The 21,288-nt window shown below is 43.5% G+C and overlaps 5 protein-coding genes across 8 annotated transcripts; 2 read left to right on the forward strand and 3 right to left on the reverse strand.

Annotated features, from left to right (window-relative positions):
* Positions 1-5: 5 nt before the first annotated feature.
* On the reverse strand, positions 6-3,378 carry LOC117144108 (optomotor-blind protein). 2 transcript variants are annotated; one of them, XM_033309128.1, is made up of 3 exons: positions 3,125-3,378; positions 689-1,670; positions 6-571 (listed from the first exon to the last, which is right to left on the reverse strand). In XM_033309128.1, the coding sequence occupies exons 2-3, from the start codon at positions 1,596-1,598 to the stop codon at positions 63-65; spliced, it is 1,419 nt and encodes a 472-aa protein (XP_033165019.1). In that variant the 5' UTR covers positions 1,599-1,670; positions 3,125-3,378; the 3' UTR covers positions 6-62. The 2 variants fall into 2 exon arrangements, with proteins under 2 accessions (XP_033165019.1, XP_033165018.1); XM_033309127.1 differs by lacking the exon at positions 3,125-3,378 and adding an exon at positions 1,805-1,915.
* Positions 3,379-13,506: 10,128 nt separating this feature from the next.
* On the reverse strand, positions 13,507-15,137 carry LOC117145412 (trimethylguanosine synthase). The gene has a single exon (XM_033311054.1). The coding sequence runs from the start codon at positions 15,035-15,037 to the stop codon at positions 13,571-13,573; it is 1,467 nt and encodes a 488-aa protein (XP_033166945.1). The 5' UTR covers positions 15,038-15,137; the 3' UTR covers positions 13,507-13,570.
* A 532-nt stretch (positions 15,138-15,669) lies between these two features.
* Positions 15,670-18,196, forward strand: LOC117145411 (DNA-directed RNA polymerase II subunit Rpb4). Of its 3 annotated transcripts, XM_033311051.1 has the most exons (5): positions 15,671-15,844; positions 15,970-16,786; positions 16,846-17,309; positions 17,370-17,636; positions 17,704-17,795. In XM_033311051.1, exons 1-4 carry the CDS (start codon positions 15,781-15,783, stop codon positions 17,606-17,608), a joined length of 1,584 nt encoding a protein of 527 aa, XP_033166942.1. In that variant the 5' UTR covers positions 15,671-15,780; the 3' UTR covers positions 17,609-17,636; positions 17,704-17,795. The 3 variants fall into 3 exon arrangements, with proteins under 3 accessions (XP_033166941.1, XP_033166942.1, XP_033166943.1); XM_033311050.1 differs by having other exon boundaries at positions 15,670-15,844; positions 16,846-17,636; XM_033311052.1 differs by lacking the exons at positions 15,970-16,786; positions 16,846-17,309; positions 17,370-17,636 and adding an exon at positions 17,947-18,196 and having other exon boundaries at positions 15,687-15,844; positions 17,704-17,884.
* A 126-nt stretch (positions 18,197-18,322) lies between these two features.
* On the forward strand, positions 18,323-20,799 carry LOC117145414 (protein AAR2 homolog). The gene is made up of 2 exons (XM_033311055.1): positions 18,323-19,603; positions 19,669-20,799. The coding sequence occupies exon 1, from the start codon at positions 18,439-18,441 to the stop codon at positions 19,576-19,578; it is 1,140 nt and encodes a 379-aa protein (XP_033166946.1). The 5' UTR covers positions 18,323-18,438; the 3' UTR covers positions 19,579-19,603; positions 19,669-20,799.
* On the reverse strand, positions 19,598-20,017 carry LOC117145416. The gene is made up of 2 exons (XM_033311061.1): positions 19,858-20,017; positions 19,598-19,794 (listed from the first exon to the last, which is right to left on the reverse strand). The coding sequence occupies exons 1-2, from the start codon at positions 19,990-19,992 to the stop codon at positions 19,660-19,662; spliced, it is 270 nt and encodes an 89-aa protein (XP_033166952.1). The 5' UTR covers positions 19,993-20,017; the 3' UTR covers positions 19,598-19,659.
* Positions 20,800-21,288: the final 489 nt, after the last annotated feature.

Below are 21,288 nucleotides of genomic sequence, written 5' to 3' on the forward strand. Positions count from 1 at the left end.
CGATATTGTACATATTTATTTGACTATATTTACAGGAAACTTGCTTTGCACTGGCGTGGTTTTTAGGCCTCCTCGCTGCCGTCCATGAGGCTGTCGCCGTCCAGGGAATCGTTGCAGATGGACAAATCCGACTCGGACTGCGCTCGACTCAACGGCGGTAGTGCGCCCGAAAGCGACAGCGAGTGCTTGCTGTCCTCGTTGTCCTCCTCCTGCAGGCTGGGCGAAGCTGCACTGCATCCGTTTGTGCGTTCCGTGGACGCAGAATGGGCCGCATTGGCCGACACGGTTACTTGATTGCCCAATATCGACGTACCTGGCAGTTGAGTTTGCCTTATCAATGCCAGCCGCTGTTGTGTCAGTTCCAAGTGGTGCTTGCGCCACTTTATCCGCCTGTTCTGGAACCAAACCTTCACCTGAGCCTCCGTCAACTTTAGGGTGTGTGCCAAGTAGAGCCGCTCCGGGCCGACCATGTACTGCTGGCGCTCGAACTCCGCCTCCAGGCACTCCAATTGTTCCGGCGTGAAGATGGTCCGTACGCGCTTGTTCTTCAGTGCGCTCTTCTTGTGGGAATCTGAGGAATCACAAAATGATGGTCAAACGGAGGTATTAGATATGCAGACACTATGTTTACTTAACACCCACTTATGATCAAATCATGGGTTACTCAATAACTGAAACTCCTGCTTACCCGACTTGAGTTTCTCCCGCTGAAAGCTCAGGGTGGCCTGCTGCTGGGCGTGGTGTTGCTGGTGGAGCTGCTGCAGGCTCTGCAGGGCGGAGGGAGCTGCTCCGACGGCGGCGGCAACCGCTGCAAATCCCGCCTGGTGCGGATGTGGATGCTGGTGTCCGCCGTGCAGGTAACGTCCATTGCCGGCGACACTATCACAATTGAAGTTGTTTACACTCTGGCTGCTGTTGTTGTTGCCACTGTTGCTGCTGCCGTTGTTGTTATTGTTGTTGGCGTTGCTCGTGTAGCACTTGTTGTTGTCGTCGCCGATGATGTTGTTGTTGTCGTGCAGGGAGAGATTGATGGCATTGTTGTAGTCCTTGCGCTGGCTCTGCAGGCCCAAAATGGCGGCGATGGTGAAGGACTTGCCCACGTCGAGGGAGGAATGCGCCGCTGCCGCCTCGATGAGCTGCGCGTGCGACGTCGCAGTGGCTGCCGCCGCCGCCAACTGTTCCCGGTGGTTGCTGTTGCTGTTGTGGCTGCTGCTGTTGTGGCTGCTGCTGTTGCTGCTGCTACTGCTGTTGTTGTTGCCGGTGGTGGGTGTCGGTGGGTGTGGGTGGTGGCCATCCTGGTGGTGGGTGTGCAGCTGCTGATGATGATGTTGCTGCTGCTGCTGCAACTGATGATGCTGCTGCTGCTGGTGCTCCATTTGGTATGAACTCTGACCCGCCGAGACGGCGACCGCCGCTGCTGCAGCCGCTGCCAGCGCCGCATGATGCGGTTGACCATGTGCATGGATGCCCCCACCCAAGCCTCCAAGTCCGGCGACCGACGATCCCCCGCCGCCGCCGCCGCCACTGGCTTGTGTGTTATGCAATGCCAGGAAGTGCGACAAGGGATTTGCGTGATATTTGGAAGGATTCTGCAGCATGCTTAGGTATTTGCCACTGTCTCCGAGTTGTCGTCCTCCTTCTGCCGCTGGCCTCTGGGATTCTCGGTCGCTCTGCAAATGGGAGAAATGCCTCTGTTTAATTGTTGCGCTGCTGTGAAGCTTCTGTGGCTGCCAGGTGTCAACGACTCCTCGATTAAATCCACAATTAAGTGAAATGTGATCCCTGGCTGAAGAAGTTGCTCTACCATGAAGTGCTTGGCCAGCTCAGCTCAGTGGTGGGAGATGGGACAATGGAACTACAACTGGTTGGGACGGACCTTTGATGACTTTCCCTACACAATGACAATTTTGGAACTGAAGTAATATAAATAGAAACAACAGTATCTAAGGTTAACAATCCCAATCTTCCAAGTGCATGAATGAATCGTTCAAAGTGGTTTCATTATAAATTCTATAAACATGCAACTATCAAATTAGTTATGAAAATAAGAACAAAATCTTGAGTTATTACAAGTAAATTTGCTTTTAAAGGATGTTTAATATTTTTAATCAGTAATCTGTAACTTTTCCATATACGTTAGAATTATTACTTAATGTTTGAATGTTAAAATGGACAATTTTCCCTTTTTGTATATTATTTCTGACTTTCATCACAAAGGCTACCATTTTATTAAACCATCTAATGTAAAATAATTTTTTTAAGTGTATAATTTGCTTAATGGCAGCTCCTCTCGCTCGCACGCATTGCGTTTGCCCAGGTGAGTCAAACCTGAATCGTTTTGTGGCAATGTGATAGCCTAATTGAGACTTTGTCACAGTTGCTGCTTCATTGTGGCAGATGTAGTTGCTCTCCCAGGTGAAGCACCATCCCAAGTCCTCAGCACTGTTGTCGGCCATTGTTTGTGCTTTAGGCCAAATATGCGAATGTCTCAAGCTGCATTTAAGCTGATTTGACTAAACATGCGAGGCTAATGTCGTGTGCGGGCCAAATGAGCTTCATTAGGAGAATGCCAATTGGGTGTAACAAGTGGATTTCGCACACATTCCGGCTGGGAATTTCTAGCTACATTAATTGTGGAGCTCTGATCCTGGGAGAAAAGCTAGTATGTTGTCCTATTTCGTATCTTTGTAATTTATTAATTATATTGATAAGTCTTTGTTTAATTGGCAAACAACAAATTAATATCGATAAGAAACTTGTAAAAAACTTAACTGCACATTAAATCAAGTTTAAGCTATCATCTCAGCTTTCCTAAATATGATTTTGTTATGAAAACTTGTACAAATTGTAGACATTAATTTTATTATATTGTTATGGTAAATGGTAAATCTTTAGAGAAACCGTTATTAAGCTTTAGACTTTGAATGCATTTTTAAATATTGGGAATAATAAATTATGATATACATAATTGCTAACACCTCGTAAAATGGGCATTGAAATGTTTACAAACTTAGCTCTGATAGCATTTCTGAATCAGAAATCTTTTTTAGTAATCTTGCATTAAAAAGCCGACGGAACTCGATTTGGGAAAAAAATCCTCATAGATTAGTTAATAGTTACAAACCTTATAAATCAATGGAGTTCCAATAACATTGATTTCAATTGCAGATGTAATGAACTCAAAAGTTAATCCAAGCGTGAGTTAATGAGTTTTCAGGACTTTCACTATTATTTGCACGAACACAGTTTTCAATACGAAAAATTAGCTTTTCCGACGGCACTGCAAAAAGTGTTGCCTACAGTTCTGCGCCCAACAGCAGTAACGGAAATCGAATAGAAAACCGAGCGGAAGTTTTACTGCCGGAAACACATGCGAACGCGAACGTGTTGCAAACTGAACTGGACTAAAAGTTCGTGGCCGTAAAATTTTTACATTATCGGCAGCAAACGCCGGCAGCGAAGCTAGCAGCGCTGCTTTCTGTTCGCTGCTGTGCGCTTGTTTGTGTCTGTGTGCGGGTGAGTGATTCTTTTTGTGGGTGTGCGTGAGTTGTGATTTTTCTAGCCGCTTTTCCTTTTGCGTTTTTTTGCTCTCAACCAGGGTTGTCACAACTTTTACTAATAGTATTCATTAACTAGTAATTAAGTGCTTTGAACTTTGCTCGTTTTCATGATTAAATTTAATTTTTTGTGCTAACTAAAAGTATTAAATTTAGATGAAAAATTGTTTTGAATAATTAAATGAGTATCTTGGCTTTTGACAAAATTAAGAACATACCTACCTTTTTATAATTAAATTTGTTTGAATTATTTGTAACTTAATTTAGTTTAAATGTATTATGTTCCTAAGCATTTGAATGATTAAAGTGTACACTCGCTATTATAAATTCCTAATTATGATATTTTAAAACACATTGCTACATTACATCTAAAGGATAAAGATTTAAGATTTGTCTTTTAAAACCAGTATCTTTCTAAACAGCAAAACGTTCAAAATATTTTTTTTAGACTTTCGCCAATTACTTTGTTTTGCTACAGTTGACAACTCTGCACTCAGCTTAGATCTGAGCCACTGAAAGAGGCCAACGAAGGGAAGAAGGAGATGAGATGTAACTGAGGCATAAAAACATCGTCAACCGAAGCCTCATCATCATCATCGTCATCATAATCATCGTCATCATAATCATCGTTGATAGTCATCGTCATTATTCAGGAGCAACCACCAGGCAGTTACATAAAAAGGCATCACCCACCAAAGGGGGCAATCCACCACCAGCCACCCGAGCCACCCACCTATCAGAGCAACCCTGCCCACACCCATTGGTAAATCCCCGTTTCCGTTTCGAGGGCGAGTGTATGAAAAGTTATTGAAATTATGATATAAATGGATAATTGGCTCACTGGTACCGTCTCCCTTGCTCATGGCAAATGGGCGGTACCTAAGCAGCCGGAAAATAATATGGCGTCGCTGGATTAATAATATTTTGTGAATAGGTGGAAAAGCCACTGTGGCAGGGCTATGTGGGTATAGACATAATTAATGAAGCAATAAGCTACGAAATTACATCGTAGATACATCATAAGTATGAATATCTAAATTTGGACAGGTAAAATCGACAAAACAACGAACTTTAATCATTTTTTTTTAAATCTTAATTTAGTTAGTTTTTCACTGTATACAACTTGAGGTGTAAATCAATATTATTATAATGATAATTAACTAAATTCAAGGTCGAAGTGCAATTTAGAGACGAATTACCTTGGACTGTAGTTCACGTAGTGACGAAGCGCACCAGAAGAGTGTGCTTTTACCTAGGTAACAGGTGTCTTTCTTTAGATTTAGTATTTAAGTTTACAACTTATCGTTAAACAAACTTTGTCAATTTCATTTTACGGTCCATTTTGGCAGATTTTAGTAGCATTAACTCTTGGGATTGTTCTTGGCCAAAATCCCCAAACTAAGTTGGCAATACGAACTATCTACAGCCGCAGTTCAAACCCAAACGCAACCCCAATTAGCCGCCCCCTTGGCTCCACCCCTTCGCCTGCCAAACGGGTCTTCAATTTACCGTTTGATAAACTACCCGGAATGCCAACGATCATTACGAGCCAGCGGAACTGGCGGAAACGGAAATGGAAAGACGAAGGAGGCCCCAATTAGCGGCCCATCAAAGTAAATCAATGCAAGAGCATGTGGAGCGGGCAGAAAAGGAAAATGCCAAAAAAGAACAAAGCAAATGGCGAGTTTACACACGAAAAAATTAAACAAAAGTAAGCCGTTAGCTATGAAGAAACATTAAATGTAGGTACATAAAATTAAGTAAAAGTAAGAAAATTTTTCACTCAAAGAATTAGCTTTCTATGCAGGTGCAATCGTCATAACATTAAAAACGATTTAATTTAGGTAAATTGAACAAGCTTACGGTATTTAAAGAAAATGGAAACCAAATTGTTACAAATTGCCTTGTTCCCTCAATGTCCAACTTTCGCCTCATCTTTCAAAAAACCAAAGAAGGACAAATTCTAAAATCAGAGCCAGGAATGTGCAGCCAAAAATGGCAAACGGAGAGGTGGAATTGGGAAGTGGAGCTTGGCAACGAGCTGGGGATGGAGAGGATCCTTTCGGGTGCTTCGGCGTCACGTTTGTCGTTTCAATCATCATTAGTGCTAATGTACCCACAAGAATTGGCCAGCCACTTGGCGCCGACGCTGACGTCGACGCAGGCGTCGGCATTTAGCAATGGCGGCCGCAGCAGAGCGAAAGAGAGTGGGGCCAGAAGGAAAGAGAGAGAGAGCGGAAAATCAGTTTTAACTAACAGGAAACACATATGCTTACATACATATATAAATACTTTTTATATACCCACATATTTTATTTTCCATTTATTTACCACAATTTTAATATTTTTTCGAGGCAACAAAAACAACACGTTCCGCCATAAAACAAACACACATACACTAATGTGCACTGCGCATGCTCTTAAATGGCAGGAAAGAGAGTTGAAGAGAGGTGTGGGTAAGTGGGGGTCTCTGCCACCGACGCCATTGTTGTTGTGCTTTTGGCCTTTTGATAAACTTCGTCGTCGTCGTTCTCGTTGTTGTTTTTGTTGTTGATGCCCTGCGGACGAGAGATAAAATGAGATGAGAGGCGTAATGATGATGATGTCCCGTTTCGGTTGAAGGGTGAAGAGGGGGCCACAAGAGAGGGCCAAGGAGCGTTGCCATAACCATAACATTTATTTATTTTTATTTAATAAAAACCCCTCCTGCACACAAACGTTATAATGTAATCTAATAAATAAAACACAAACAAGCGGTAGGAAAACTTTTTTCATTATGAATTATTACGGTGAAAGTGCCAGGAAATAGGAAAAGGAGCCATAGGAATGACGAAAAAGGGAGAAGGGAGATGGGTCGGCAAACGGGCAAATAAAATTACCGTTAGTCCTCGCACAGGGCTGCAACGCGGGGTTTGCTAGAAGCACAGGGTTGCCTACTTTTCGGTTCCATCAGACTGTAGAATTTATTGGCAACACTGCGTATGAGTCATACTAATGTTGTAAAAATATTAATATTACTTAGGGAATTAAATGGAATCGAAATTGAAAGGATACGACTCAAAAGACAGAATAGGTAAGTTTTAGAGCTTAGCTTTTCTGTTCATGAGATACAGGATTACCAATTTGTACACCATATAGACGTATTATTCTTCAGGGAAAATTCACTTTCAATGACTTTAACGTACTTTTAGGTACAATAATACATATTTACATACATTGAATAAATTATTATAATTCGACAAATTTCAGAAAGTTTTCATTAATGCTTAGAAACATTCAACTATGAAAAAATGTATATATATTCATTCAAATATAAACTTATATCAATTATATCCGAACATATATTTTATTTTACCATCCTTTAAATGAGCCGTAAAGAACACTTTCTGTACTTTGTCCGTGTTTTCTGCTATCCATTCCCATTTAATGAAATATTTTTATTCCTATAGAGCCACACGACGTTGTGGCACAGGCGCCCCACACAGCCCCACATACACACACACAACTTGACAGGAACAAAGTGCCTAAGCTGCTCCACCAACTTAATCCTCTACTGCCCACATCCTTCGCATCCTGCTTGGCTGTATCTCCTGGCAGGGCTTAATTTTATTAGCCCTCTGCCTTGACTCGGCTTCACCCTCGAATGGCAGCATTCATTTGCCGGGCAGAACATCATCATGAGGTTGAGCCAGCCAGCCCCTTTTGCTCCTTGCCCATCGGAGGCGCCCCTTTTGTTCGGGCTGCCCCCTTTTTTCTTGGCCACTGGCTCACAACAAAATGGACTCAAAAATGCGAGAGGAGCAAAACATTTGCGGCATGTTTTTAATAATGTTGTTTATAATGTTGATTTTCCTCGATTTTATTTGTTCGTGTATTTTTTCCGCATTCCCTTCCCCCACATCCATTTCTTTTTGATCTATGTATTTGCACCGCATTCCTTTTATGGGTGGAAATATACGAAATGTTAATCTCTTTTTTTTACGGCCTCGAATCGCCAGATTCTTCATGCGATGCCCTGTTCAACTTTATGGCTATTGAATTTTTAGAGACCTCTCAACGCGCTAAATCAAAGCCCATTCAAAAACTAATTACAAAATCAAAACTTATAATGAGCGGCAAATTAGAAATTTTTCGATTGCCCTCAAAATTGGACAACAAACGGCGAGCAAATCAGGTGAAAGGGCGGCCATTTTGCGATTTTAATTAAATCCGGCTATTCCGGTGGCTCTTCCGCCGCATTTGCTGCCACATTGCCACTTTGCCACGCTGCCACTTGAGTGTGTGTGCACAACCCGCTGTTGGCCATATTCAAAATGAGTTTTGGTCCCGTTTGGATTTTTGGCCAAACTACTGCCACTCAGATGCGCTGATGGCGAGCCACTCGAAACAAAAATATTTTCGGCCCCATTTCGTGCGCTTTGCGCTCCGCCAAAAATTAATTTTCATTTTTTGATTCCAGTTCGCTGTTGCGCAAAAATAATGTAAAACCTAAACACATTTTACGGTTACGCTTTTCAATGTTTTAATTGGAAATTTATTTGGTTATGTTCGCAGCAGCACTAATAACTGCGTTTTTAATTGCATATTGTTGCGTTAAGCGGAAGACGGGTTGTTAGATTTTAATTAAAATCCTTGCACTGAAGCAGATTTCTGGCAAATAGGAGATTAAATCGTGCTCTCGCAGTTTTCAGTTATGATGTCAAATTGAACATACTTTTGTATTCTGATTTGCAAAACAAAGCTAATGCACAATACGTTATATTATATTAAATTAAGATACTATATACTCTACAGTACAGATTATTACAGGTACTATAAATATTATGTAAGAAATATATATTAAATATAGAAAAATATTTAAGATAACACTACAACTATTAAGTAAGAAATATATATTAAATATAGAAATATATTTAAGCTAGCATTATAACTATTATGTAAGAAATATATATTAAATATAGAAAGGTAAGTTGAACTGAACATTTTTCATTAAATCCATAACGAGGATCCAAAAATTTCTATCAGAAACTATTCCATTTTTGAGTTTGCATTCGCTTAGCCTTAATATTTCTCCTTAACATTGGTTTGTAAGTTAGTTGAAGGTATTTCAGGATTTTTGACTCGTTAAAAGATTTGCAAAATGGTAAAAAGCTCAATATGTTCAGTTCTGAAATATTTCTAATTGAGTTTTGAAAACTAGTGCTTGATAAAAAATATAACTTAAAAAGTTGTGCTTCTGGAAGAAATAAGAAATTACACAAATAACAACCAAATGATAACTGACTTTGACCGCAATATTTTATTCGACAATCCAACTAGCAGATATTCCCTTTGAAGGACAAAAGAAGCTTATTGCAGTTTAAAATTTAAATAGGTAATCCCGCAGCAATTCAGAACTTTTGGCCTGATTCTGATCCGTTGGCAGAACCACCTTCTTCTCCGACTTCACACAAAGGACAAACTCCAGCGAAGGAAAAATCATCCCCATCGTGGGGGAAAACTCGCGCTCGCTCATCTCAATCGCCGTCTCTTTCTGTTCCGCTGGCGTATTTGGGGGTTCGCTGGCTCGCTCATAAAGCGTTGGAAATTATGGAAATTAATTGAAATTCCAAGGATGCCGTTTGCTCTTTTGCCGAAACCAACAAATTACCATCATTATCCGAATGCCCCTTTCTCCTCCTTTCTTCGGCTTGACTTTGCCGAACTCAAACGTTGCCTAATTTTAGGCGCTGCGGTTGACCAAGCTAGTGCGTGTGTGTGTGCGAGTGTGTGTGTGACTGCATTGGTATTTAATTAAGCTAATTAATTATCATGGTCATTATGCGAGTATGTACGCGAACAGTAAAAAGCGAATAATAAATATGCTGGCGCTTTTGATTGACTGCCGGCGCACTTTACTTTCCCATTTCCCAGCGCTTAAACATATTTTCCGCCACCCAAATGCCCCGCAACCCCCCGGGAAAACCACCCCCTGCCGGAAGCAAGAGCAGAAAAAGTCATATTAAAAATCATTCGCTTGTGAAGATCAAAAGCATTCTTTTTCACCGAAATGCCATGAAGAATGATGTTGTGTGGGATGGGTGGCGGGGAGGGAGGGGTAGTGGCTGAGAGGGGTGGCGGATTTCCTGTAAGTGAGCGTCGCTCTCACTGCGATGTTGTCGTTGTTGTTGCTGCTGCTGCCTCTGTTGCTCTCAAGCATTCAACCAAAAATGCATGGCACACACACACGCACACTAACCCACACTCGCATGCACCTACACAGAGCCAGCCTACCTATTCGAACGGGAGTCAGAAGGAGAGAGAGAGGGAGAGTAAGATGGTCAAAACACTATAAAAAAATATTTGCATTTGACAGAAATAAGTTATAAAAAAGTTTTAAGTTATGCTTACGCTTTCCTTTTTAAAAATTAGTTTGAAAAAAATCTCGTTTCTTTAAGCAATAATATTTTATATAATATGTATATTGATTATTTTTAAACCTTTTGCTTTTAGTCTGTGCAACCGACTACCCGTTATTTTTTCGAGTGTGAAAGTCGGAGCACACGTTGTAGTCTTACATGTACTTGTGTGCGAAAGCTCGCTTATTTATTTATGGTTTTTTTCGCATTCAACCACCAACAACAAGGAGCAGAATGCCATATACATATACATATGTAAGTACATATAAATTTTGCTCGGCCCTGTGCGCATTTATTAAATATTATTGCTCTTGTTCGGCGCTCTACTTGACTCTTTTTATTGCCCATCAATGGCAAGTGGGCGGATAACTGTTCGGCCTGCCCCTCCCACTTTCCACCCGCCCCTCGCTCTTTTTCTTCATCTTTATGATGCTGGTGTATATAATTGCTTCTGGTCCTGTGGTTGTTGCAATGCCCTTTGTTGTTGTCGCCGCCCTTGCAGCGTTTTATTAATTTTAATGGCTGCCACCAAATGAATAACGGTTAATCAATAAGTGGGTTTCGGCCATTTTGCTAAAGTCTCGACGGGAAGTGAACGAGAAAAACCCGATTCAAATGTATAAAATAATTACGTTTCTATGGTAAAAAGGTGTATTTACTTAAGGAAATTATAAATCTATATGAATAAGCTTATAAAATATCGGTGTTGTTTAACTTGTAGCAGTTTTAGATTAGAGAATTACAATTCTTACATTAACCACTTGGTCTCATATACCTTTATACACACATTAGGTTAAGTTCAGAGGAATTGACTGAACGATTCCCTTTGGAACCAAAATAAATAGAAAAAAAAAACAATTCTTACAATGAGCAATTATAATATACACAACTCATAAATTATTTTAATACTTATTAGAACACTTTACTATTTTAGCTAAAATTAAATTCGACAAACCCCATAAATGTATTGTATTCTCAGAGAAAAGCAATTCTCAACAATCTCGATTTGAGAACTTCGATTTCAAAATCTTGCCAAGATTGCAACATACTCAGATAGAGATCGAACCATTCTCAGATTGCAATACCATTTCAGTTGAATATTATATTTTTAGTAAAAAAAAAACTGAGCCGTGTTGGAAAGTGTGTCCTTGAAAATCCGAACTCAAAGCCGGAATTCAACTTTGAATCAATATTTGCCAAGAGCTGGTCCACGATTAGGCCATAAATCAGTTGGCAATTACTGAGTGTTTACAACCCCCAACCCGCTTAATTAGATGCGCCCATGAGGCATCTGCACCTGCAGCCGGAGAAGAACAATCGCATTTTGCACAGTTCCCAGGAACTGCACGCCGTAATCGCATTGCGGCATTGTCGCAACTTGCGGCACAAATAAACCACCCCGCCGCTTAGTAACTCCCGGCTGCATGGCGGATGGGAGTCGAAGGATTCCCCCCGGCTAAGGCCATCATCAAGTGGCGCAAATTACAGATCAAACAGCCAGTCAGCCAGCCAGCCGGTCGGGGGGTGAAATCCGGCGGAAGGACCTCGTTGTTTTGGGTGACCATTTGTCAAGAAGGATGACAACATTACGCTGGAAATTAAATAGCGTATTAAAAGGGTGACTTAATTTGTTTTTTGCCCAAACGAAGGACGCGGCCACTTGTCGCTCGACGAGATGAGCTGTGAACACGTGCTTGCTTTCCAATAAAATATATTTATATATATTTTCAGCGAGATGCCAGTCTTTTATAGGCCGCCCAGTTAGGTTATTGAAATTGTTGGCATTGTCAACCCCGCATTAAAGCAGCAATTACGTGTATCTAATAAAGGATAACAGCGCTACTGACTGGAAACCAAAGTGGATAAACCGGATACGGAAGGGGGCTTAGATTTAAGTAGCTGATAATGCCGAAGTTGACGCGTGACGGCCAATTGCACGGTATTTTAATAACAATCCGAACAATAAAAGTCAGTTTTAATCACCGACAACGAGCTTACTTTGCAATTTGCATTTTAAAGGGTGTATTATAGTACTTATGGCAATGTATTACTTTTTTATTAGACTCAAAAAGTTTTCAACGAAAAAGGTAACAAATAGTTGCATAATTCTTTCTGAAATATATGTGTATTAAGAAAGGAATGAATGGACTTTTAGTACAATGTCTTATAAAGCAAATTCGTTTATATTTATTTTTTAACATTCAATACAGATCTTAATACCTACAAAAAATTTTTAAACTATCATTTATATTTATATTGTATTATATGTGAATATAGTAAGGCACACTTAAAAATAACATTTAACTTAAATTTAACTTTGTATATAATTAAAAACTATAATATCCAGAATATCCCCCTTAATCTTGTCCAAATATTGCCATTTTCCAACCAACTATCCCCAAAATCCGTCGTTCGCAAGGCAGCACCCACAAATCAGCGCCGGAAAGAATGCTCCAAATTTCGCCCGAGCTGCTCCAACGCACACTAATAAGTTAATCAAACTAATTGCAGTGGAGAGGAGCAGCCACTTGCCGCAATTGGTTGGGGCGTGGGGTGTGGGTAACGGAGTAAGGGGTAAATATCTCTGTTCCCAGTTGGCAGCTATAAATTCCGCACATGCCCCGCCCACCGCCCCCTGGCCACACCGCAAGCCCCTTGAAGCGAACGCACCCCATCCGAAAGAGCTAAGTAAGCTGTAAGCCATGAAAAGGGTTGTTGCTTCTGGTCCTGGCTCGTCGTCTGCTGTCTGCTGTGGAATGCCGAAGGAACTGCTGCCTGCGCCGCGAGACGAGCATGTTAATTGCCCCCGAACCGACGTTGCCAGGTTCAGCAGGATGCGGCTGGCTGGCTGCCTGTGCACCATGGCTTTTGGGCCAAGTCACAAGTTGTGGCACAAAGTTCTTAAAAATTGACGCACGCTTTGTTTCCTTTGCGTTTTAATTAAAAGTCCAATGCCAGTTGCAAGAAGGGATTGCGGAACGTTATGGTTATGACCATTGACCATTGGCCAGTTGAGCTTTGTTAAGCCATCTAAATTGGCTAAAGAGCTTGGACTCTTTGGCATCGCCGGTCGGTCACTTGGCAACAATCACTGCACCGAAGGGATGGGTGAAAAGATTTTACTCGTGCGTTACATGTGAGGCGGCTTAATTCATTAGTCAACTTTTCTCCTATCTGTCCTCTGTGGCAAAAAGAGGGAAAAACTTAAGGCGATAAACAATGAACAAAAAAGTTGTTGGCCATAGCCAACATTTTCCTTTGATCCATAATTACAGGAATTTGTGTTTTGCTGAGTGCTTATATGCTTCGAGTTTAATTAAAGATACTTAAAAATCATTTGTATTAGATATTAGTTTAAATGCCTTAGATTTATGGCTAGTTTTGAATATGATTTATGTCTAACAAAAAGCAAAAAAAAAGTCACAAAATTAAGAGCCCGTTCTTTTTTTTAAATCCATTCAACTATACATATGCATAAAATAAAATATCTTTACTTAAATAAAAATAATCATGTTATTTACGATATTAACACTACCACTGAACCCTTTATGTTTCCCTTTTTTTTTTTCCCACTGAACCCTTTATGTTTCCCTTTTTTTTCTAACAAATCGAATCCTACTCATCTTCACCCACTGAACCCTTTATGATTCCCTTACCATAATAAGCAGTGAGCGCAACCATTCGGGTGTCCAGATAGTTGTGCTCCACCTCGCACTGCTGCCCAACTCCACTTAGAGCGACCACCTGCTTCATATTGGCGTTGCGTGGCAGAAAGAAAGCTACGTCAGATGCCAGGCTACGGGACAGCTGCATCAGATTGCTGGCACCAACGGGCAGGAGATTAGTTTCGATATCAAAGGTGGCCTGCTTTTGGTAGTCAGGACCACCCCAGGGTGGGCTCAGGAAAACCACATTTGGGCGCAGCTTTGTGGTGGCCGCAAACTGCAGAAAATCGGCGTGGATAAACTCGATCTTGTGGGCCACACCATAAATGCCGGCATTATGCTTGGCCATGGCCAGCTTCTCGGCATCGATGTCCACAGCAATTACGCGTCCACAGGTGTTTGCAAACTGAATGGCATTGCCCCCGCATCCACAGAAAGCATCTAAGATCACGTCGCAGGCCAGTCGGCGGGCCGTTTGTTTGGCAATCTTTTCTGGTGTCACCGAGAACCAGCTCTCGCGGTCCAGCCGAATGCCCTGATCGAAGCGGGAGAACAGCGAGAATCGCTTGACCCAGTACTTGACCATTTTGTTGTTATCCTCTTGCATGCACTCAGGCATCCTGGCCTTGTGCTTTTTTAGTTGCCCTTGCCGTCGTTTGTTCTTCTTAACAGAACCACTCTGAACGCCGTGCAGAGCCTCGTTTTCGCTGTTCTCCATGGTCAACAGATCCTCGTCGTCCTCGCTATCGCTACAAGATGGTTCGTACTGTGTCTTTTTTTCCTGTCTGTTAATAATATGTGCCTTTGACGCAAATGATGTTGGCAATCCGAGAAGGCGCAGCTGTTGTTCCTCGTCACAATCTTCGGGATCGTTCTTGGCAGTCAAGTATGATTCGTTCTCCTCTTTCTCTCTTTGCTGTTTCGATTTTATTGGCTTATTTGTAAGGCTTAGGTTCTGTAAGTCCTGCTCAACATCTTCTGAGTTTTTAGCGACGACAAGGCCAAATGATTTGGCCAAATAGCGTTGGTAGTTCTCAAAGGCACAGCTAAATATATACCAGAACTTGTCACTGTAATCGCTGGCGTGCTTCTCCCACAGTTCCTGCCAGAGGCCTTGCTCCTCCGACGAGACCACGTCGATAAGATCTTTGTATTCGGGAAACCGCTTGTGCCACTTTTGCTCGAGCAGCTCATGCCCCTCACGCTGCCAGAATTCTTCCCAGGTGACGTTTTGAATGCCCTCCCAATTGCAATTATTCCAGTTGAAATCGTTACCAAAGAGCTGACTGAATATATAGAACTGCGGATTGGTTCGCGAAGTGGTCAAGTGGTGTGTGTTCATTTTTCGATCAGACCCCTCATCTCCAGCCTGCGAGTCAGCAAGTCCTCGGCTCTGTCGATGACCTGGATGTACCATAAATCGATGGCCGGTCTGTAGGTGGCGCGTAGCGCGCTGAGATACTGTTTTTGGGCCAACGGATTGTTGGACAGGCTATTGATCTTGTCGTAGACTCCGCCGGCGGTCAGTTTGGCACCTTTGGGATGCTGCACATTATGTAGCACCACTTCACCGCGCACAATGCAGTAGCGGCCGGCACTCACGCGATTTTCGACGACTTTGTCATGGGTAAGCCCAAGAATAAGCAAGGATATGGTGCCCTCGCTCAAGGAGTACTTCCTGAAAGGTGCAACATCACTGGTAAAGACCGGATGGGTAGGTAATTTAGAAAAACTTACTTTGGCAGACACTTAACGCGCACGTTTTCCAGGCGGTACTGATTCGCCTTAAACGCCAGCCGTCCAATTAATGCGCACTGGCCGTAGTGCAGGTTGTGATAGGAAGTTTCCAGCTCCAGTTCCTCCACCAGCAGGGTCTTGAAGAAGTAGCAATACTTGGGCGCTTTCGAGGTAGAGACTTCTGGCACCAGGGACATAACTCTCTTGGAAAAAAAACCAAGAATTCGGAACAAAATCAAAACACCCGGAATGATAAACTCAACATGCTTGCTAGTGTGGCCAAAGTAATTAAACACGATGTGCCCCACCTATCGATAGCTTTTTGGCCAGTTATCGCCCTGCCATTCTCATCACTAAAAACAGCGGCATTTTATTGTGTAAATTAGAATTTCCTAATAAAAACTGTAATAAGAACTGCTCACTATGTCTTTTATGAACCCCGTGGATATGGTGGATGAGGACGCCGCCGACCTGCAGTTTCCCAAAGGTAACCAACGCCCCACACTAACCGAAATCCAACTTACAAGTGAAACTGGTTGAAACCTTTGCCTTCGAGTGCCCCAAAAGCGGCACTCCTCCACATTTTTACCACACTGAATTGCCTCTTTGCAGTTGAGCCACTGGGTCCACAGGTCAAGCAATTCATCCATGCACAGCAGGATGAACACACCAGGAACTCCATGGTTTTGTATAATCCGCACACGTTGCACAGGTACTTGGAGGAGGTGGAGGAAGTGACGCGGGACAAGAATAGCACTGTTCCATCGGCTACAAAGGATGCCAATCGTTGTGCCACATGTCGCTGCAGTCTCGCAGAACCGTACATAAAGTGCTCCGAGTGCCTCGACACCCTGCTGTGCCTGCAATGTTTCTCACGTGGAAAGGAAGCATTTTCCCATCGCAATAACCACGCCTACATCATAGTCCGCGACAGCATACAGGTTTTCGCAGAGGAGCAACACTGGACGGCCCGGGACGAGCGCATACTGCTGAAAACACTTCGCACCCACGGCTATGGCAACTGGGAGGCGGTTTCCCAGGCTCTGGATCAACGCCACGAACCCGCAGAAGTGCGACGTCACTACCACGATTGCTACTTTGGCGGGATATTCGAGCGGCTCCTTAATCTGCAGCATGCTAGGCACAGCTATCTGCCCGAGCGAATGCCTTATGTCTTCAAAATGCGCAGCTTGGATCCACCACGGCATGACGATATCGCCTCCATGCAGTTCAGACTAAGCGCAGGCTACCGCTGTGCAAGAGGAGACTTCGACACTCCGTACGACACCTCAGCAGAGAGTCTGCTATCTATTATGGTGGATCATAGGGGCGGGGATGACGACAACGAGACGCCTGAGAGTGAGTTTGAGCGCGAAGTGACAGAGGAATTGCAACTCGGAGTTGTTCGGGCATACAACAATCGCCTCAGGTATGATCTTATAACGGATAACTACTATAAAGAATCTAATGATCCATTTTTACTCACAGAGAGCGCCAGCGTCGTTACAAGATAATGAGGCAACACGGTCTCATAATGCCCAATCGCACCGTCAGCTGGATTTCCAAGTACGTTCACGCTTTTAGCAGCAATGCTAGTTGCATGCGTTTCTTGGGCTTCATGCAGATCTGTCCTGACCCCATTAAGTTCGATATGCTTCTGGAGTCTCTGCGTTATTGTCGGGAGCTGCATAGCCAGCTGCACAAGCTATACGATCTGCGGGAGCACGGCGTTCGCACTCTTTCCGGAGCCAAACTATATGCCCGCCTGAGCAAAGAGCGTCAGCAGACTCAGAGATATTACAGCAGGCTGAAGCAAACAGATGCTTTCGACTGGCAGAAATTGGTGCAGCATTACGAGAGCAACAGGAGCGGTGATCCTGGGCCCCTGGCCATTAACTCAAAGTTATATGTCATGAACACGCGTCGAAAGGCTAGTCCCATTGAGATTGGAGGTGGGAAACACTTTACTCATTGTCTGACATCAACTTATTGTAACTTTTCTTTGTTCCCAGATCTTCCTGGTTACTCCAAACTGGACGATGGCGAGCGAAAGTTGTGCAGTGTGGCTCGTCTTTTTCCGCAGTCGTACTTGGACTACAAAAACCAACTTGTTACGGAGCAAGCAAAGCTGGGATATCTACGACTGGCCGATGCGCGACGTCTCATCAAAATTGACGTGAACAAAACGCGTCAGATCTACGATTTTCTGCTGGAACATGGCCATATCAGCAGACCACCGTCCTATGGCTAGGGCTAATTTTTTCTCCAATGTTTCACTTGTAAATTTCTTGAATGTCGTCAAGTACCTAATTCTAAGCAGCATCATTTGGTTTCTCTTCGTTCCAGAGTTCGAAAATGCCGAGACGCTGCTGATATCGGAGGTGCACATGCTTCTCGATCACCGCAAGCGACAAAACGAATCCGCCGACGAGGAGCAAGAGTTCTCCGAGGTCTTTATGAAGACGTACGCCTACACGGATAGTTTTCGGAAGTTTAAAAACAAGGAGACCATTATGTCTGCGCGAAGGTAGTGCAGCAAAACCGAACAATGCTCGTATGAGTAGTAATTTTAAATTATTTCAAATTCAGCTTGCTGATGCAGAAAAAGCTGCACAAATTCGAGCTGGCTGCACTGGGTAATTTGTGTCCGGAGGCGCCCGAGGAGGCCAAGGCGCTGATTCCTTCACTAGAGGGTCGCTTCGAGGATGAGGAGCTGCGCCAAATACTTGACGATATCGGCACTAAACGCAGCTTACAATACTAACTACTACTACGTATAAATATAGCTTAGATATGAAGTCCACATAAACAATAAAGTCAATAACAGCAAGAATTTTAATTTAAGGCAAAATACGCACTGTAACAAACATCAACAGAGTCTAAATACAATGTAATTATTACATAGATAAAAATATTAAAATTGAATTTGCCGCTTGAAAGAATGGTTCGTCTAGTGTTGCCAGACCGCTCACAAGAAAGAACTTATCGAAATATAGCCGTCACATCTGGCAACTATCTGAAACGCCCGCACTTGCAATTGTTTTCTTTTTCCCAATAATTGCAAGCAAACAATATTTCACAATGAACAAGGACAACTCCAGCATGAAAATGGATCCGCAGCTAGCCCTGCGCCTCCTGGCCGATGGCGGAGTGCTGGTCATCGCCGGTGTACCCGAGGGCACGGAATTCGGCATTGATCTGTGTGCCTACACCATTGGTCCGGATTTCCGAGGCGTCAAGATGATTCCACCCGGAGTCCACTACGTATGGTGCTCCTCCCGTGGTCCCTACGGCGATGCAGCGCCACGTGTTGGATTCGTGCACTTCTTCCATCCGAATGAGATTGTCGTACGAGAGTGGGACCACGAAGTGGAGGAACTGCGCCCGCGGAGGATTGCCGAACCGGAAGTGGAGCGAGACCGAATCCGCAAAAACCTAGCCCAACTGGAGCGCGTGCTGGCACCGTACGACTATCGTTACGTGGTCCAGTGGAAGGAACTCACCGGCAGCGTGACGGAGTCTTGCGTGGATCGCTGCCGTCCGACAGAAGGGACCATCCGTACAAACATCGAACTGCAATCCTGCCCGGACGCAGATCGGCCGCGAGGAGGAGCCGCTACTGGCAGCATAAGCCGCCGGAATGCTGCAGCTCGGCTGCTCCTAGATGAGAGCGAACTCCTACCGGACCTTAAGCCCGTGGAAGGAACAGCTCCGCGCTTCACTACCGTACCCCTGCGTGTTCCACAAGATGCCCTGCCCGCTGATGTTTCCCGCCACGCCTTGGACTGCATCGATGCTATTGACAAACTGCTCGAAGGCTTTGAAACGGCCGACGGCCTCATTGAGGAACTGCAGCTGGCCTACGCATTTTTCCTAGTGGGCTACTCTGTGGAGTCTCTGGCCCACTGGCGCAAGCTTTTGGGCTTGCTGGCTCACTCGCAAACGGCGGTCACAAAGCACAAGTTAACGTACATGAAATACAGCGAGGTTTTGGCTCACCAGCTGCCCCATCTGCCCGAGGAGCTGATGGTGCCTGGTCCGCATAACACCGTCTACAAAGATGTACGCGAACTGCTGGTCAATCTGCATGCGGGCGGTTTAAGTGTCAGCGCTGAGCGGCTGAGCAAGCGGCTGGAGAAAAAGTTGGGATGGGAATTCGAGGGCCTGCTAGACGAGGATCCCGAGGACCAGCCCGTAGTCATCGAACTTCCGGAGGCCTAGGAGAAGAGCGCTACGCATGTGAAGTGTAATTCATATATTTGTAATACAATGGACTGAAACTGATCTATATTGATTTCTACTTTAACGCAGCGAGTGCTGGGTGCGCAAGTAATTCCACAGATCCCGAGCCGTGCGGATGCTGACCATGAATTGGCACAACTTGGTCTCGATCAGGCAGAGAATCAAGAACTTGGCTCGCTTGTCCTTCAGCAGGGACTGCAAGGAGTATGGCATGGGCATGGGTTTTCTGTAGCCATAAGCGGCGCCACCATCACTCACCTCCTCGTTGTTCTCGGGACCATTCTCCACCACCGTCCAGAGTTCCTCCGACTCCAGATACGCCCGCACCGTCATCGACCAGGCCTTGTAGTTGTCCAAACCTTTGAGCTTCTCAATTTGCAGCTGCAGTGCCATATCTCCGAGACTCGAGCAACGTTTCGCAACTAAACCGCATTCGGGCCCTTTGCTGTTTCTTTACCTTCGCCTCTTCCAGCTGTTGTCCAGATTTTCAAATATAGATATCTGAGTATTTGTATCTGTATGCACACGGCTTTTCCATTGTGCACATCACCAAGCTGAAAACAATGGCCACTAGACCCACTTTTCGTGTTGCTTCTGTCCCAGCTCTGCATTCAGCTTAAGTGGACACTTCTGATTTGACGCAGAAGCGTTGTCGCTTTATGTGCCTGCCTGCTTGTATTTTCCGATGACCAGAGAATTTAGTTTGGCATATATCTGTTCTGAGCAGCAGCAGTGCGCTTTCTAAGCTCGCATCTTTTGGATGCATCAATACTTGACAGGTATGAATCTTAATTAATAACTTAATGTGGAATTGATCTAGATTCGATGTTATGATGCTTGATTAGCAAATGATAATGATAGCAGAAAATGTCATTGCAAATCTTTATTGAAAACTTCAGTTAAAAACTAGGATATCTAATGGTAATTTCTCTATTATACTGAATGCGTCAAATCAAGAAAGAAGCACGATTGAAAGGATCACTTAAAATAAATCCGTCAAAATGTAAAACAAACTAGTTTTATTGTTATTAATGGGCGACTTCCCAAAAAACTAATAAACTAATAGAGAAACTGCGTGTTGATAGGGAAACCTTCGTTTCTTTTCTACATTTTCAATCTTTCTATGATTGACTGTGACCATTTAAACAAGCCCATAAAAACACGAGCCCCAAAACTCAATTAATAATAAATTGTGATGCCCAATTGTTGTTTTGTTTTTTTGATTTTTATTTGAAATGAATACGAATGTCAGTTTTAGCTGCTGGTTTCTTGTATTGTATTGCTGTTGTTGTTACGTTCAAGAATGTGGCTGTTGTTGTTGTTGCTGCCGCGGCTGATTTATGCTTAATTAACTTTCTGCACGGGCCTTTTCTATTCAGCGACTGCAAAATATTAGTCTGCCTTCTTTCCTCATTTATTAAATATATTAAAAAAAACCAAAAGCGAAAAACAAAGACCATGCGAAAGAGCAGCGAATAAGCTCGTGCGAAAAGTCTCCAGTAGCTGCTGCTCAGCTAGCTCATCATTCTATTTTCCTTCGCTAATCACGCAAACACGCTACAGATAACACTGCCGATGATGATGGTGTTGTTCTTGTGGAGAATCTGTGGGTTTGTTTACTTGACTTTGGGCTAAATCAATGTGGTTTTGGACTGTCTGGTCTGTCGGGGAGTTTTGGAATCGGAATCT

This window comes from Drosophila mauritiana, chromosome 3R (genome assembly GCF_004382145.1).
Source record: "Drosophila mauritiana strain mau12 chromosome 3R, ASM438214v1, whole genome shotgun sequence".
NCBI classification, from domain to species: Eukaryota; Metazoa; Arthropoda; class Insecta; order Diptera; family Drosophilidae; genus Drosophila; species Drosophila mauritiana.

Excerpts from the sequence above, each read along its gene's own strand:
- LOC117144108 (XM_033309127.1), bottom strand. Across the intron at positions 572-688 it reads GCGGGAGAAACTCAAGTCGG|ATTCCCACAAGAAGAGCGCA; the intron begins GTAAGCAGGAGT and ends GTGATTCCTCAG.
- LOC117145412 (XM_033311054.1), bottom strand. The coding sequence starts at position 15,037 with ATGGTACATCCAGGTCATCGACAGAGCCGAGGACTTGCTGACTCGCAG.
- LOC117145411 (XM_033311050.1), top strand. The coding sequence starts at position 15,781 with ATGTCTTTTATGAACCCCGTGGATATGGTGGATGAGGACGCCGCCGAC. Across the intron at positions 15,845-15,969 it reads CGACCTGCAGTTTCCCAAAG|TTGAGCCACTGGGTCCACAG; the intron begins GTAACCAACGCC and ends GCCTCTTTGCAG. Across the intron at positions 16,787-16,845 it reads GCATACAACAATCGCCTCAG|AGAGCGCCAGCGTCGTTACA; the intron begins GTATGATCTTAT and ends TTTTACTCACAG.
- LOC117145414 (XM_033311055.1), top strand. The coding sequence starts at position 18,439 with ATGAACAAGGACAACTCCAGCATGAAAATGGATCCGCAGCTAGCCCTG.
- LOC117145416 (XM_033311061.1), bottom strand. The coding sequence starts at position 19,992 with ATGGCACTGCAGCTGCAAATTGAGAAGCTCAAAGGTTTGGACAACTAC. Across the intron at positions 19,795-19,857 it reads GTCCCGAGAACAACGAGGAG|TCCCTGCTGAAGGACAAGCG; the intron begins GTGAGTGATGGT and ends TACTCCTTGCAG.